At 45.5% G+C, this 13,993-nt stretch overlaps 1 protein-coding gene across 2 annotated transcripts in view; it reads right to left on the bottom strand.

Moving 5' to 3' along the window:
* Positions 1–13,993, bottom strand: part of PTCHD4 (patched domain containing 4) — a 109,027-nt gene that overhangs the window by 65,065 nt on the left and 29,969 nt on the right. For both annotated transcript variants that reach the window (XM_063115908.1, XM_063115909.1), the window contains exon 2: positions 11,946–12,426. In XM_063115908.1, the coding sequence (XP_062971978.1) occupies positions 11,946–12,426 (481 nt within the window). The remainder of the gene's footprint in view (positions 1–11,945; positions 12,427–13,993) is intronic.

The following is a 13,993-nucleotide window of genomic DNA, read 5'->3' as shown; positions in this document are numbered from 1 at the left end:
GGCTGGATCCATTGGTAAGGAAGAGTGGGATTGGCCTCCCTGCTTCCCCATGGTCAGGATTCCTGTAAGGGGTCTTGGGGACATGGCACCAAGACCAGACCAGCATGGAGGATGCGAGCTGGTGGAAAGGGGTCCACATTATTGGTCCATGCCAGGGTGTGCCCCTGGCCCTACCATCCACCACCAGTGCCCCTGGCATACCGGCCAGGAAGGGAATCGGTCAGCAGGCATTTACAGGATCCATGTGAACCGCCCAGAGAGCTTCGGCTATTGGGCGGTATAAAAATGTAATAAATAAATAAATAAATAAATAAATGCCCTATGCTGCTGCCAAGCCTGTTCAATCAAAGTTGTGGCCAATTTATTATCCAGCTATGCCCGCGTGTCTAATTTTTTCTCCTCCCTTCGTCAACCAGACCCAATAAATGCTGCTCACACAAATGCCTAGTTCGAACATCAAATATAAATCAAAGAATATAAAAGTTACATCCTAAACAGGCCCTCCTATTAGTAAAGCAGTTTCCTGAACACAACCACCAAGGAAATGAATGTCACCATGTTCTGAGCTATCAAAAGCATTAGAATCTCAATAAGATCATAAAACTTTCGGGAGGAAAGCTATATACATTTTAAGATTACAGACTATTATACCAAAGAAGTACAATGAATACCATAGATTGTTGCAGTTGATGTAACCTTAATGAAACAACATTACAAGTCCTCCCCCAGTCCAATGTACAGGAGCCCTATAATTGAATTGAGATTTGAACGAGGGAGTCCTTTCGCAGAGCTCTTAATAACTACATCTAACTGGCTTTCATTGTTCCAAATAACTTTGGATATTTGAAAGAAAATAATCTAGTAAACCAGCAGTGCAAACTTCCATCATAAAGCAAAGGGAGCTCTGCTGTCCGTACGTAAAAGTCATATTTTGGGCTGAAAACAACAGAATGAAATTTAATAGGGATAAATGCCAAGTTCTACATCTAGGAAATAGAAACCAAACGCACAGTTACAAAATGGGGTACTTGGCTCAGCAATACTACAAACGAGAAGGATCTTGGAATTGTTGTAGATCACAAGCTGAATATGAGCCAACAGTGTGATATGGCTGCAAGAAAGGCAAATGCTATTTTGGGCTGCATTAATAGAAATATAGCTTCCAAATCACGTGAGGTCCTGGTTCCTCTCTATTCAGCCCTGGTTAGGCCTCATCTAGAGTATTGTGTCCAGTTCTGGGCTCCACAATTCAAGAAGGACGCAGACAAGCTGGAGCGTGTTCAGAGGAGGGCAACCAGGATGATCAGGGGTCTGGAAACAAAGCCCTATGAAGAGAGACTGAAAGAACTGGGCATGTTTAGCCTGGAGAAGAGAAGATTGAGGGGAGACATGATAGCACTCTTCAAATACTTAAAAGGTTGTCACACAGAGGAGGGCCAGGATCTCTTCTCGATCCTCCAAGAGTGCAGGACAGGAAATAATGGGCTCGAGTTAAAGGAAGCCAGATTCCAGCTGGACATCAGGAAAAACTTCCTGACTGTTAGAGCAGTACGACAATGGATTCAGTTACCTAGGGAGGTTGTGGGCTCTCCCACAATAGAAGCCTTAAAGAGGCAGCTGGACAGCTGTCTGTCAGGGATGCTTTGAGGTGGATTCCTTCACTGAGCAGGGGGTTGGACTCGATGGCCTTGTAGGTCCCTTCCAACTCTGCTATTCTATGATTCTATGATTCTAGGAACCTCAACTACCATTTGAACGTGCCAAAGCTTGTCCCTCACCCCTTGTCTTCCCTGACTGGTGGCTTCTTCAGGATACGCCTTGTCCAACTACCCCCCCCCCCCGCCAACAGCTGCTCTTTACTGTGCCCAGAAGGACCCAACAGGGGCAAGTCCTCAGAACCAAACAATGAACTTCTCCCCAGTCATTGCCTTTGCCCAGTACTTCTTCCTCTCTCTTCCATAGTCACTGCTTTTGCCTCAAGAAGAATAACTGAACGAATTAAATGGTTTAGAGCCAGAAGAAACAATGAGCAAGTGCTGGCAAGAATTTAGAAGCCTGCAACACCAGCTCAAGAAGACTCTGTTAATAAACAAATAGCTTTCTTGTTTAGGGGAACTAATCAAAATGAAATAGGAAATCTCACAGACACCCCCTGTGCTTAATAAGGACATAAGAAGAGCCCTGATGCTGGATCAGACTAAGGGTCCATCTAATTCAGCACTCTGTTAACACAGTGGCCAACCAGCTGTTGACCAGGAACCCATAAGCAGGACACGGTGCAACAGCACCCTCCTACCCATGTTCCCCAACAACTGGTGTATATAGGCTTACTGCCACTGATACTGGAGGTAGCACGTAGCCATCAGGACTAGTAGCCATTGATAGCCTTCTCCTGCAGGAATTTATCCAACCTCCTTTTAAAACCATCCAAATAAGAATACACCCCTCAGACTGTCTTCTGTAAAGTAGGATTCATGGTCACTCTAATCCAGAATTCACCTAAATTCTGCCAAGATTTTTAACACTGTAAATATTTGTAAAAAAAATGGTATTTTTGTTCGTGGCATCTCACAATCATCACTATTATATAGAGAAAGCAGGACATAGAGATTAATGGCTATATGGTGGCTTTGCTGGCAGCAGTCCATAGCAAGTCGGGAAAAATATTTGGAACCATCTTGAAGCTTACTGGCAGGCAGTATATTTTGGCAGTTCTACAAAACTGATGCCTACACATAGCTCAGGAATACACTGGGAAACATTTATTTATTTATTGCATTTCTATACCGCCCAATAGCCGGAGCTCTCTCGGCGGTTCACAAAAATTAAAACCATTCAAAGTATAAAACAACAGTATAAAATACTATATAAAAGCTCAACCAGATAAAAATAGCAATGCAAAATTACAAATTTAAAACACCAAGTTAAAATTTAGTTATAGACTGTTAAAATGCTGGGATAATAAAAAGGTCTTCACCTGGCATCTAAAGGTGCCAAGCGAACCTCCTTAGGGAGCTCATTCCACAGCCGGGGTGCCACAGCAGAGAAGGCCCTCCTCCTTTCAACATAGGATGGGATTGAAAGAATTGTCTAGGAAAAGTTTATAAAATGTAGTAAGCTTCCACAAGTGTACTTTACAAATTTTATTTGTTATTTTATAATAGTTATTTTTAAACGCTGCTCACAATTTTGGACTGAATATATCCTTAGCAAGCAGCTGCATTAATGAAATGAGGAGTTTGAAATGTACTTTCGTGTGATTTGGATTCAAACAAATTACATTATTAGGGAGGGGCTGTAGTTCAGTGGGTAGAGCACGTGCTTTGCATGCAGAGGGTCTGAGGTTAGGGTTGCCATACATCCTGGAAAACTGGGAATGTCCCGATTTTCAAGAGATTCTGAAATGTCCTGACCGGCTGGGCAAGAATCCCGGATTCCTGGTCCAGCTGGCCAGAGAAATTCTGACCACCAAAATGGTGCCTTGAGCCTGCTCAGTGGAGCGGCAACAGCAGAGAAAAAGATGCATCAATCTGGCACCTTTTCCAGAGCATCACAGCTCCTCCACAGGCTCATCTGAGTCACTCACCATGACTCACCTGATTGCGCCTGCAGATACATAGAAGAGGAACAACAGCGAGGAAAGGCGCACTTGCTCTCCTCGGGCTACCTGAGTCCCATGCAATGCAAAGGAGTTTGGTGAGGTTGGCTGGTTGTGGTCAGACCTTTGGGGTAAGCGCGGGGCGGAGCTGCTGGGTTATTTGTGGGGGAAGAGAGTTTTGTGGGGGACAGGAGGGAGGGAGCGAGTGGGGGACAAGAAAAATCACCTTTCAACAATCTACCTCCTTGGATTTGGGTTGCAAGCCTCAAATCTGTTACTTGGAAGTAAGTTGTAGTGAATTTACGATGTCTGGTTTTACAGTTGTTGAAGTTTTAATTGAAAAATTGGGCTTTCCCTAGACCTTTACATATTGCTCATATTTTTTTTAAAAAAATCCTAGCCCCCCGCCGCCCCCCAAAAAATTTGTCCCGGTTTTGTGGATTCAGAATACGGCAACCCTCACTACCTGAGGCCCCCTCCCCACCATTTCCAGGTAGGTGTAGGAAAAGATCCTGCCTGAAACCCTGGAGATCCACTCCCAGTCAGTGTTGACAATACTAAGCTCGACGGACCAATATAAGGCAGCTTCCTATGGGCCCGTCTACAGGGAGCATTTTCTCCAGTTCTACTGTGCTGCCCAGACGATCGAGGCAGAGGATGCATGCCCCTCTCCATAGCTAGCATGGCTTTTCAGGCCATCAATCCCACTTTTTTGCAAACTCATTTTGTGGTGGATTTTTCCATCACAGTTTCAGTGCAGTTTGGGAGTCTGTGTGACCTCAGCTGACTTGGGGGGTTGGGGAGTGGCACTGATTGGAATCATAAAAGAGTGGACACAAGGCTAAACATGGCTACCGGGAAGTAACTCATTGCCTTCAACTGCACTGAGTATGAGAGAAGTGAGGAGTCGGAAGAACTTAAATCGTCGGATCATCGAATGTGTGCAGAAGCCACTGGCTGCCTCTGCCTCTCCTCCATTGCACGCTTCTCTGCAGCAGTGGCTGCTTAGAAGGAGCTCAGCCAGGACACTCCTAGGAGCATAAAGTCCCCATGACCAGCAGAGGAAGCCACTGCAGAGGCAGCAGCCATGGCACATGTCAGCTGAAACAGGGGCCACAAAGCACAGCCCACTCAGGGCCTCTCAGTGAGAGCCACTGACCAAAGGGTGGGGATTGTCAGGCCTGACTTCTCCCTGCTGTCCACCCTCATCTCACCAGGGGGCTAAGAATTCCCCGGAGTCAGCTGGGTGGTGAGGGGGATGAGAATGCCACGTGGTCTCCTCTTTCCTTTTCCTCATTGTCCTTATTGTCCCTTGGCCCCAATTTAGTGGCACACGCTCCATCTCACTTCCTTGCGACTTGACAGCCTCTATTGATGGGAAATCCTAACCAGAACAAGGGGAGGGGGCTGTGCATATGTGTAGTGAGTTTAAAAAGTGATCACCCCAGGTGACCCTTACTCCCAGAAAGAAAGGATGGACATGAGGTAGGCTAAACATGTCTGCTCGGAAGTAACTCATTGACTTCAATTGTACTTCACTGAGCACAGAAGCAGAGAGAGGGCAGGAAACAAGTCTCTACTCCTTCGCCAGTTGATGATGTTTTGCTCTGCTTGTGGGACTCTGTCCACCCAACCCCCAAATAATGCGGTTTCAGGTGGCATTTGCCCCATGAAAGTGAGGTGTTTTTTTTTAATGTATACATTACTTCACTGGCTACACATTTGCCCCCAGGAGCAGCAAATTCGGATTCATGAATAGAAGTAGTAAATCAAGCCATGAGCTGGGCAAGGCCATGTTTTAAAAAGTCTTGTTAGTCTCTTGAGAGTGCCTAATGCAGGCTTGCCACCCCTTTGTGAGGCTGGGAGGGCTGGTTGCCCATTCAACATTCTTGCAGGAGTTTGGATGGGTCATTCCACCAGTGAGGGAGGAAGTAGCAGCCAGGCACCTCTCCACCGTGCCTGGGTCCAGCTCCAGCTGAGAGCCCCCTCCCTCCTGCTACCAACTGTAACTGCAGAGGCCACCAGTGAGGGAGGAAGCAGCAGCCAGGCACCTCTCCACCGTGCCTGGGTCCAGCTCCAGCTGAGAGCCCCCTCCCTCCTGCTACCAACTGTCTCTGGAGAGGCCACCAGTGAGGGAGGAAGCAGCAGCCAGGCACCTCTCCACCGTGCCTGGGTCCAGCTCCAGCTGAGAGCCCCCTCCCTCCTGCTACCAACTGTCTCTGCAGAGGCCACCAGTGAGGGAGGAAGCAGCAGCCAGGCACCTCTCCACCGTGCCTGGGTCCAGCTCCAGCTGAGAGCCCCCTCCCTCCTGCTAACAACTGTAACTGCAGAGGCCACCAGTGAGGGAGGAAGCAGCAGCCAGGCACCTCTCCACCGTGCCTGGGTCCAGCTCCAGCTCAGAGCCCCCTCCCTCCTGCTACCAACTGTCTCTGGAGAGGCCACCAGTGAGGGAGGAAGCAGCAGCCAGGCACCTCTCCACCGTGCCTGGGTCCAGCTCCAGCTGAGAGCCCCCTCCCTCCTGCTACCAACTGTCTCTGGAGAGGCCACCAGTGAGGGAGGAAGCAGCAGCCAGGCACCTCTCCACCGTGCCTGGGTCCAGCTCCAGCTGAGAGCCCCCTCCCTCCTGCTGTCACCTGTAACTGCTGAACTTTCCAATTAAGATTGTAGTGCCTGAGTTTGCTTTCCTTTTCCCCCTCCTCCTCCTCCCTCCCAATCCCCTTTCCTTTTGTGTCATGTCTTTTAGATTGTAAGCCTGTGGGCAGGGACTGTCAAGAAATACTTTTGTAAGCCGCCATGAGAGCCTTTTTTGGCTGAATGGCGGCATAAAAATCTTTAAATAAATAAATAAATAAATAAATTGGAAGTTGGGGTTTAGATAGGCTGTGTTCTTTGGATAATGCTGGATTGTTGACAGGTGCCAGTAGAGCAAAGGCCAGGGCAAGCCTGATTCAGGGATTGGGTCCAGGGTGAGCATGGAGGTTCTGTGACCTCCACTTTGGTAGTTATTGTCAGTGTCAGCTCAAGACACTGGGGGCCAGTGCTTGATCGATGGTGTTTTTGACTGGAACAGAAGCGTTTCTGCTGCTGAAGCTGATTCTATGGTTTATTGTTGACATTTTAAAATATATTTAGCCATTTCATTGTTTTGATTTATGTTCTACTAATTTTGTACATATGGGATAGAAATGTTCAAACAAATAAATGAACTGCAGAAGGGGAGAGCCCGGCTTTCACACCTGTCTGAATGCCCTTAGCAACCAAGGTATGTCACACTAAGGAAAGGGGCAAAACCTCCCACGCTTTACAGGTCTGAGAGCAAAGAGTCACCAATGAAAGTGGTGACTGATGCAGAACTGAGCAACAACCCTCACAGGTACTGCCTGGAAACACAATTCAGGAACTGTGCAGAACTTGCGAAAGTAAGGGCAGAAGTAACGGCTTCAAGGGATGAAAGAAAAAGGAAGCGCAAAGGGACTCTGGGCATCTGGGGAGAAGGAAAGGCATAAATCCCCCAAACAAACAACGTAAAGCTAACTGAAATGTGAAGCTAGGGTGGTCATTTTTGGTCCACAAAGTTACACCCCTGTTTAGTGATCACATTTCCATATACATTCCCATGATTTGATGGATATAGACAGAAGACAACAGGATATTTTGTTATACAGATACCCTGGTTAAGTGTTTTACTGCCAGCCTAATTCTCAGCATGTTAACCAGAAGTAAATTCCACTGAGTCCAAAGGGAGTTACTTTATTAGTAAGAATCCTTAGGGTTGAAATCTTACTTCACTTTGTAAGAGTTGCTCCCTGGCTAACATTATTTAAAGCAGATCCTGATATTGTGGCTGTGAACTGTATCAGGGAAGAAGTTAAGCAACACATTTGTAAGTAGAAAGGTGATGGAAGGAGCTGTCAAGATATGCTGCCGAATTGCTAGCATTAGGAAGAATTCATGGCTAGGTTGGCACCCCCCTATTAAGGATGATGTACACACACAGCTAGATTATCCCTGCCATGAAGTATGCACCTTTCAGCCTAAATGAGCTTGTGCTTAATGTGATATGCATTGCTACATTTTAAATACAGGGAGTGACAGTTTTCATAAATTAAACCAACTCCACAGTAGCAGCAGATCTAGAATAGTTCCTTAAATGATTCAGATTAGCCAAGACGCTTAGCCTGCCTAGGACAAAAGCAAGGACAAAGGCCTTCTTCATAACTTTGTATATCCTAAATACTGGGAATATGTGTGTAGGCACAGCACTCTATGTAGGGCTGCCTTTGAAGATGGTTCAGAAGCTGCAGCTAGCGCAAAATGCAGCGGCCAGATTGATAACTGGGACCAGGAGGTTCAAACATATGAGACTAACTCTGGCTCACTTGCATTGGCTGCCTGTATGTTTCTGAGCCCGATTCCAGGTGCTGGCTCTAACCTCCGGCGTGGCTGACGGGAGCCGGAGCTGCAAGGGGCGCGCTGTAGGCCCCAATCAGCCTGCAAAGCAATCTTAAAAAGCCCTGCTTACTCAGCTTTCTAAAAGCAATAAAGCTAGAGAGAATGGATGTTTCAGACCCTTTTTTAATAGGATAGAGTCTTTTTGCATCTACCATATTGCTTCGATTCTAAGACGCCATCGATTCTAAGACGCACTCCATTTTTAGAGCTGTTTATTTAGGGAAAAAAGTGTGTCTTAGAATCGAAGAAATACAGTAGGTAAAATAAATGGCATTCTGTTCCCATTAACATTGTTAGTGAATCCCATTATCAAAAGGCTCCCTGGAAAAGGGGTATCAGTTTTCTTTGCTTATGTTACTCTATAAAACGATTGTGTACACTTTTGATGCTATAACAGGGGTCCCTCACCATTTTAGGCTGGTTGACACATTTGCTACTTTAAGTAAGTGTCATGGGTTTCAAAAAGGCTGCCACACCCGCACAACCTTCTCCAGTGCCCCACAACTCGCACTTGGTCCACCCACAGCTTTCTCTGCCAGCCCCCAGGTCACCCCACAATCCTCTCTAACCCAATCCTCTTCCCACCAGTGTCCCCCTGTTGTCCTGCAGGTCTCTCCAAAACCAGCCACCGCACTCCCTATGAGCCCTGCAGCCCACCCCCAAGCAGACAAGGCAAGCAAGAAGCAGAAGGGAGCCTTTTCCTTTCTTTCATCTCTTGTATTTATTTATTGAGAGGGATTTTTAGAAGTCTTTGTTGCCCTCCATTTTTATTTTGTCTTCATTCTTCTTTCCCTCAAAAATACCTCTGAGCCCATATTGGGCCCAAAGGTATTCTGGGGAGAGGAAAAGGATGTGGCCGGGCTACAGCTGCCAGGACAAGTTAAATAAAAATGTAGAATTTATTTTTAAAAAGCATTGGGCGGGGGCAGGGACCTGGCATGACACCTGTGGGGTGTCATGCCAGGGACTGCAGTGCTTTAATCACTGTTATCCGATCTCTGGAAGTACACATTTCCATAGGCAAATGAGGATTCTGCTGATGTTTTCTTAAGGCCAGTCTTTCAATTTATCTGAACACAGTTCCAACTCATTCCTGGTGCTAAAAATCCTCTGAATACAGGTAGGTCTCTGCTTTCGTTCTTACGTTCAACACTCTGGAATCTGTTTCAGATATGGAGTGGTATGCAAATTTTGTAAATAAATAAACAAATAAATAAACAAATAAAGAGAAATCATTGATTGAACTATGCTGAGAAGCATCAAACAGTGAATGCCTAAGGGCCACAATATTAAGGTTCATGCCTCTGCGTATAGTATAAAGGGGAAATCTGCACATAGCTCTCCCAGGGGATCATCAAACAAGCGTTTTATTGTACATGTATTACTGCCCACTCACTTTTTCCACACATCCTTTAGGTGATGCAATCCGCCTCCCATGTGCCTCCCAAGCCTTCCGCTCGTTTTTTCATCGCAAAAAAAGACCTGGAAAATCCGACTTATCTTTTTAAAACAAAACTTGCTGCCATTTCCTGCTGTGTGCAAGAAAAGCAGAGCAATAAAAACGGCCACTGACTGGGCCACGTGGTCATTGCTTGCTCCCTCTTTCTTCCCCATGTGAAGAAAGAAGAAGCTGTTTGTCCCTATTGTGGGACAGCAGCAGGAGGCCATAGCAATGGTAGGGAAACGCGAAAAGCCTCCCCCCATCTGATGACGCTCCCAATGAGATGCCCAATACATCTCCAATTCATGAACTTCCTCCTGTGGGTAGAAATGTACAAGTTCTCCTTTTATACTTACTTCCACAAAAGCAGAAGCACAAGCTCAAACTGCTAGCAGCTATGTTTCTGTTGTAAATGCATGCAATCATTCTTTCCTCAAATCATTCTTTTATTTCCTTTAATTAGGTGTGTCCTATGAGCAGAATACAATCACTCGCATTGATTTATGCCACTCAGGCAGGCATTAGGGACAGACCCTCTCCGCAGGTAGGTTGCGAGAATTCACCTAGTATATTTGTAGGTCATGTGGGGGTTTGGGGTGAAAATAAAATGTGTGCAAACAATTCAGATGAACAGTCTTCAAATTGAGCACTTGTTAAAGTCTATCCCCAACCCATAGAAATATTCAACACTAGAAAACAAAAATGTCCTTCTTAAGATTACCCAACTAGTCTATCATAGAACTTGAACAGGATGCCTGTTACTGAAATTCCCCACCTTAGGTTTCATCTATCAGACCAAATTTGTCTTGGGGGGATTCCACACGTCGTACTGAGGCCGCTTCCATGCGGCCCCAGTGCAACCCCAAAGCGATCGTGTAACTTGCCTGGCGAAGAGACGAGGAAGAGGCGTCCTTGCCGGCGCCGGCACCACCACCCACCTCCCTCCTCGCCAGCCGGGACGGAGAGCTCAGCGGAAGAAGGCAGGGTGGAGAGCGGAAGAAGCTTTCCACCTCACCTTCTTCTGCCGAGCTCTCCGAGCCGGCGAGGAGGGAGGTGGGTGGCGGCACCGGCGCCGGCAAGGACGCCTCTTCCTCGTCTCTTTTACAGGCAAGCTACACGATCGTTTTTGGGGTACACTGGGGGCGGATGGAAGCACCCTGAGTACGACGTGTGGAATCCCCCCAGGTCTCTGAGATAGCAGGAAAAGTTGGAGGCGCCCTCTTGCCAATTTTCAAACCTTATGTAATAAAGCCTTGAAAGCAAATCCGAAATACATACACAGACCTAGATAACAACTTGAAGGCCATATCTAGCCAAGAGCTTTTCACCGGTGGGACAAGCAGTGGCAGCAGCTAAGCCCAATATTTTATCTTCTGAAAGCCAGGTTCTGCTTCTGCAGTGCAGTATATGCTCTCTTAATTCACATCTGGTGATAGTCTAATGGGAAACCCACCCCCTTTGATTGTAACTATTATTTGTTTTGTTACTTATGATGATCAATTAGTTTAAACTAAAAAAGAAAAGAAAAGCCACCCAAATAAATTTCACTTTATCAAATGCATCAATGGCTTCTTCATGTTTGCAGTTTAGTTGAAATGAATGTTATCACATTACAGCCTATTGCAATATTTTAGCAGTTTTCTTAATTTCAGAAAACTGGGGATTATGCATAATTTATAATGACAGACCATTTGTTCACATTCTTGCAAACCTCTGGCATTGATGGTGTGATGGTAAGTATATTCACTCAAAAATAGGTCTCACTAACATTCAAAAGGACTTGCTTCCTAGTTAAGGATATGTACAGCCGCAGACTTAAATTGCAGTCCTGTGCACACTTGTTTTGGAGTGCTTTGGGATTTGTTTCTGAGTAAGCATGCACAGGATCAGATTGCAAAGAAGTAAATCCTATTGAGCTCAGTATGACTTTATTCCAAATAAACATACAGAGGAATAGAATGTTAATCTCCTCTCCAAATTACAGTCCACTTACCCCATTCTCGAATCCTTCTCTCTACATGTAACTATTATAAAAAATATTTAGCTGAGAAGATGCTGTTAAACTTTTCTCTCCTTTTTCCCCAGCCTCCTTCCCTCCCTGTACATACAGCTCCCCTCCCCCACCTTTGCCCTTCTTATCAGCCCCCCATCAAAACCAGTTCAGCAACTATCTATTTTCTCTGCTGAGCTGACTAGTTTTCAATAACAGTTTCTCCTTCATTTTGTAAAAGGGATCAATAAAACACCTCTCTCATATTGGCCGAGTTTCTAACAATCATTTGTTTGGGGATTTTTTTTTTCCTGGCAAAGAGATGGATCAATTTAACAAGATAAAAAAAATGTTGAAGGTAAATAAATAAATAAATAAAACCCTGTACTTTAGAAGCACAGGACACAATTTCCAATCCTGTCATTAAACCCACTAATCCTATTATTATGAAGATAAATAATTACCCATTGCGAAGAAAGGGATTCCCAACAGAGTCGAGTTGTACTTTCCATCGGTAATGAAAAATATCCCTGCCGCAGTGACACTGGCGATACAAATAGTGAGTACTCCCAAGAGCCCGAGGAAGGGCTTGCTGCGAAGGCAGTCCTTCATGGAGCTGGAAAGGATCGCAGCCATCAGAATGAGCATGAGGCTCACCAAGATCTTGCCCCTTGCCAGGATGCTGGTCTTGTGGAAGTCCCTCCACAGGCTGAAGGAAGCGACGGCATAGAGTTGAAGGTCCTCGTGGCGCAGCTGCAGCTTGTGCATCAGGTTGCAAAATTCAGTCTCCCATTTTTCACCAATGAGGTCCTGAGCTGCGGAATGGTAAGTTTGGAGGTAGTAAGTGATCTGGATGGCTCTGGCCGACTTGACCCTTTGGTCCTTGCTGTTTGGCAATTCCATGACCCCACCAAGCTGATGACCAATAAAACTGCTTCTTCCATCCTGAGGATAAGGGTTTAAAAAATAATTATTATTTGGTTGCTAGAAGATGCCACTTCTTCCCATTAATACATAAGTACTCTTAGCGCTCCCAACCCCCACATTCAAGCCCAACAGCTGTTAATTCGTACACCTTTTCTTTAGTTGCCACACTTCTAGCTAATTTGACCAAAGCTCAAAGTCATACCTCAGAGGGAGAAGGGGAGGGCTGCAGCTCATGTCTATACGTCAGCTTTAAATAACTCTGTGGGCAGCCACAGTCACTAGGAAAGAGCTTGGGACTTGCTCAGGCTCTGATCCCTTTATGCATGTTATTTCCCTTATGAGGTTGATTACATTTTTATTCCATCCTTCTTCCAATAGCTCAGATAAGGCAAATGGGGCAGGATCTACACTACTGCTTATAACGGTTTATAATGGTTATGACAACTGTTCAGGCCCAGAGCACATTATATATACCGTTTTCCTAATGTTTTTAAAGTGTTATATCCTCCTTGGTGTAGATCGGGCGGGTCAGCCTTCCAGAGCAAGGAGGGAGGCGTTGACCACCAGGTCCAAAAAATCGTTGGCAGCCGAGAGCAGGACAAGGAAAGAAATTCAGGGACTGTACCCTTTTGCCACTGCTGCAGCTAGCTAATGACTGAGAATTATTCTCTGGCACATTTTATTTTGACCAACAAAATGGCTTCTTCCATCCTGAAGAGCCCTGGACAGCCACTGTGGTGTGGTGTCATGCAAGGGTAGGCAACGTAGTGTCCACTGGCACCTAAGTGCCTCCAGACACCTTCCTTAGCACCCACCAAGGGGCTCTATCTGTCCCACTTTTTTCTTTTTTCTAAATAACACATTTTCTTACTGGCAGCTGGCATTGTGGTAAAATAGGTTTCTGGTGGCACTGAAAACTGTGGGTTTAAAGCAGTTGTTTAGTGTGTTGGGGCTCAGACACCACCCTTGCCTTGTACTCAGTCTTTGGGAAAGATTACTTTTCTTTTGTCACACCTCCCATGGCAGCCATTTTGTGATGGTAACCAGGACAATTTCTTAAATTGTCAAATGTGCCCACAGTCTAAAAAATGTTGCCCAGTGCTCAGTTGCAGTGTCAAACTAGGACTGGGGGAAAACAGCTTTAAATCCCCACTTGTCCATGAAGTTCACTGGGTGACATTGCACCAGTCACCAACCTACCTGACAGGGTTGTTGTGAGGATAAAAGGATGGAGGACAATCATACCACTGTGAACTCCTTGGAGAAAAGTTGAGATATAAATGTAATGAATAAAAATAAACAAATAATAAATTGTGTGAAAGTTAAAGGAAAAAAACTGTACAGTTTACAATACTGTGACTCGGATTTGCAAGCATTTTGCTTCTAGTATCTCCTTTCATTTAATTTCCCATTCTTCATTATTATTATTATTATTATTATTATTATTATTATTATTATTATCATCATCTCATTTGTCTCAGAGGTGTGTTGCAGTCCAACAACATCTGGTCACACGGAGCTCCATTAGACCGGGTGGGGGTGGGGGTGGAATCACACTTGCCTGCTGTCGCTTCTCTGCCCCCGC

The sequence above is a fragment of the Elgaria multicarinata genome, chromosome 2 (genome assembly GCF_023053635.1).
Source record: "Elgaria multicarinata webbii isolate HBS135686 ecotype San Diego chromosome 2, rElgMul1.1.pri, whole genome shotgun sequence".
NCBI classification, from domain to species: Eukaryota; Metazoa; Chordata; class Lepidosauria; order Squamata; family Anguidae; genus Elgaria; species Elgaria multicarinata.
Note: the sequence above shows the minus strand (reverse complement) of the source record. Positions and strands in the feature narration are given on the sequence as shown.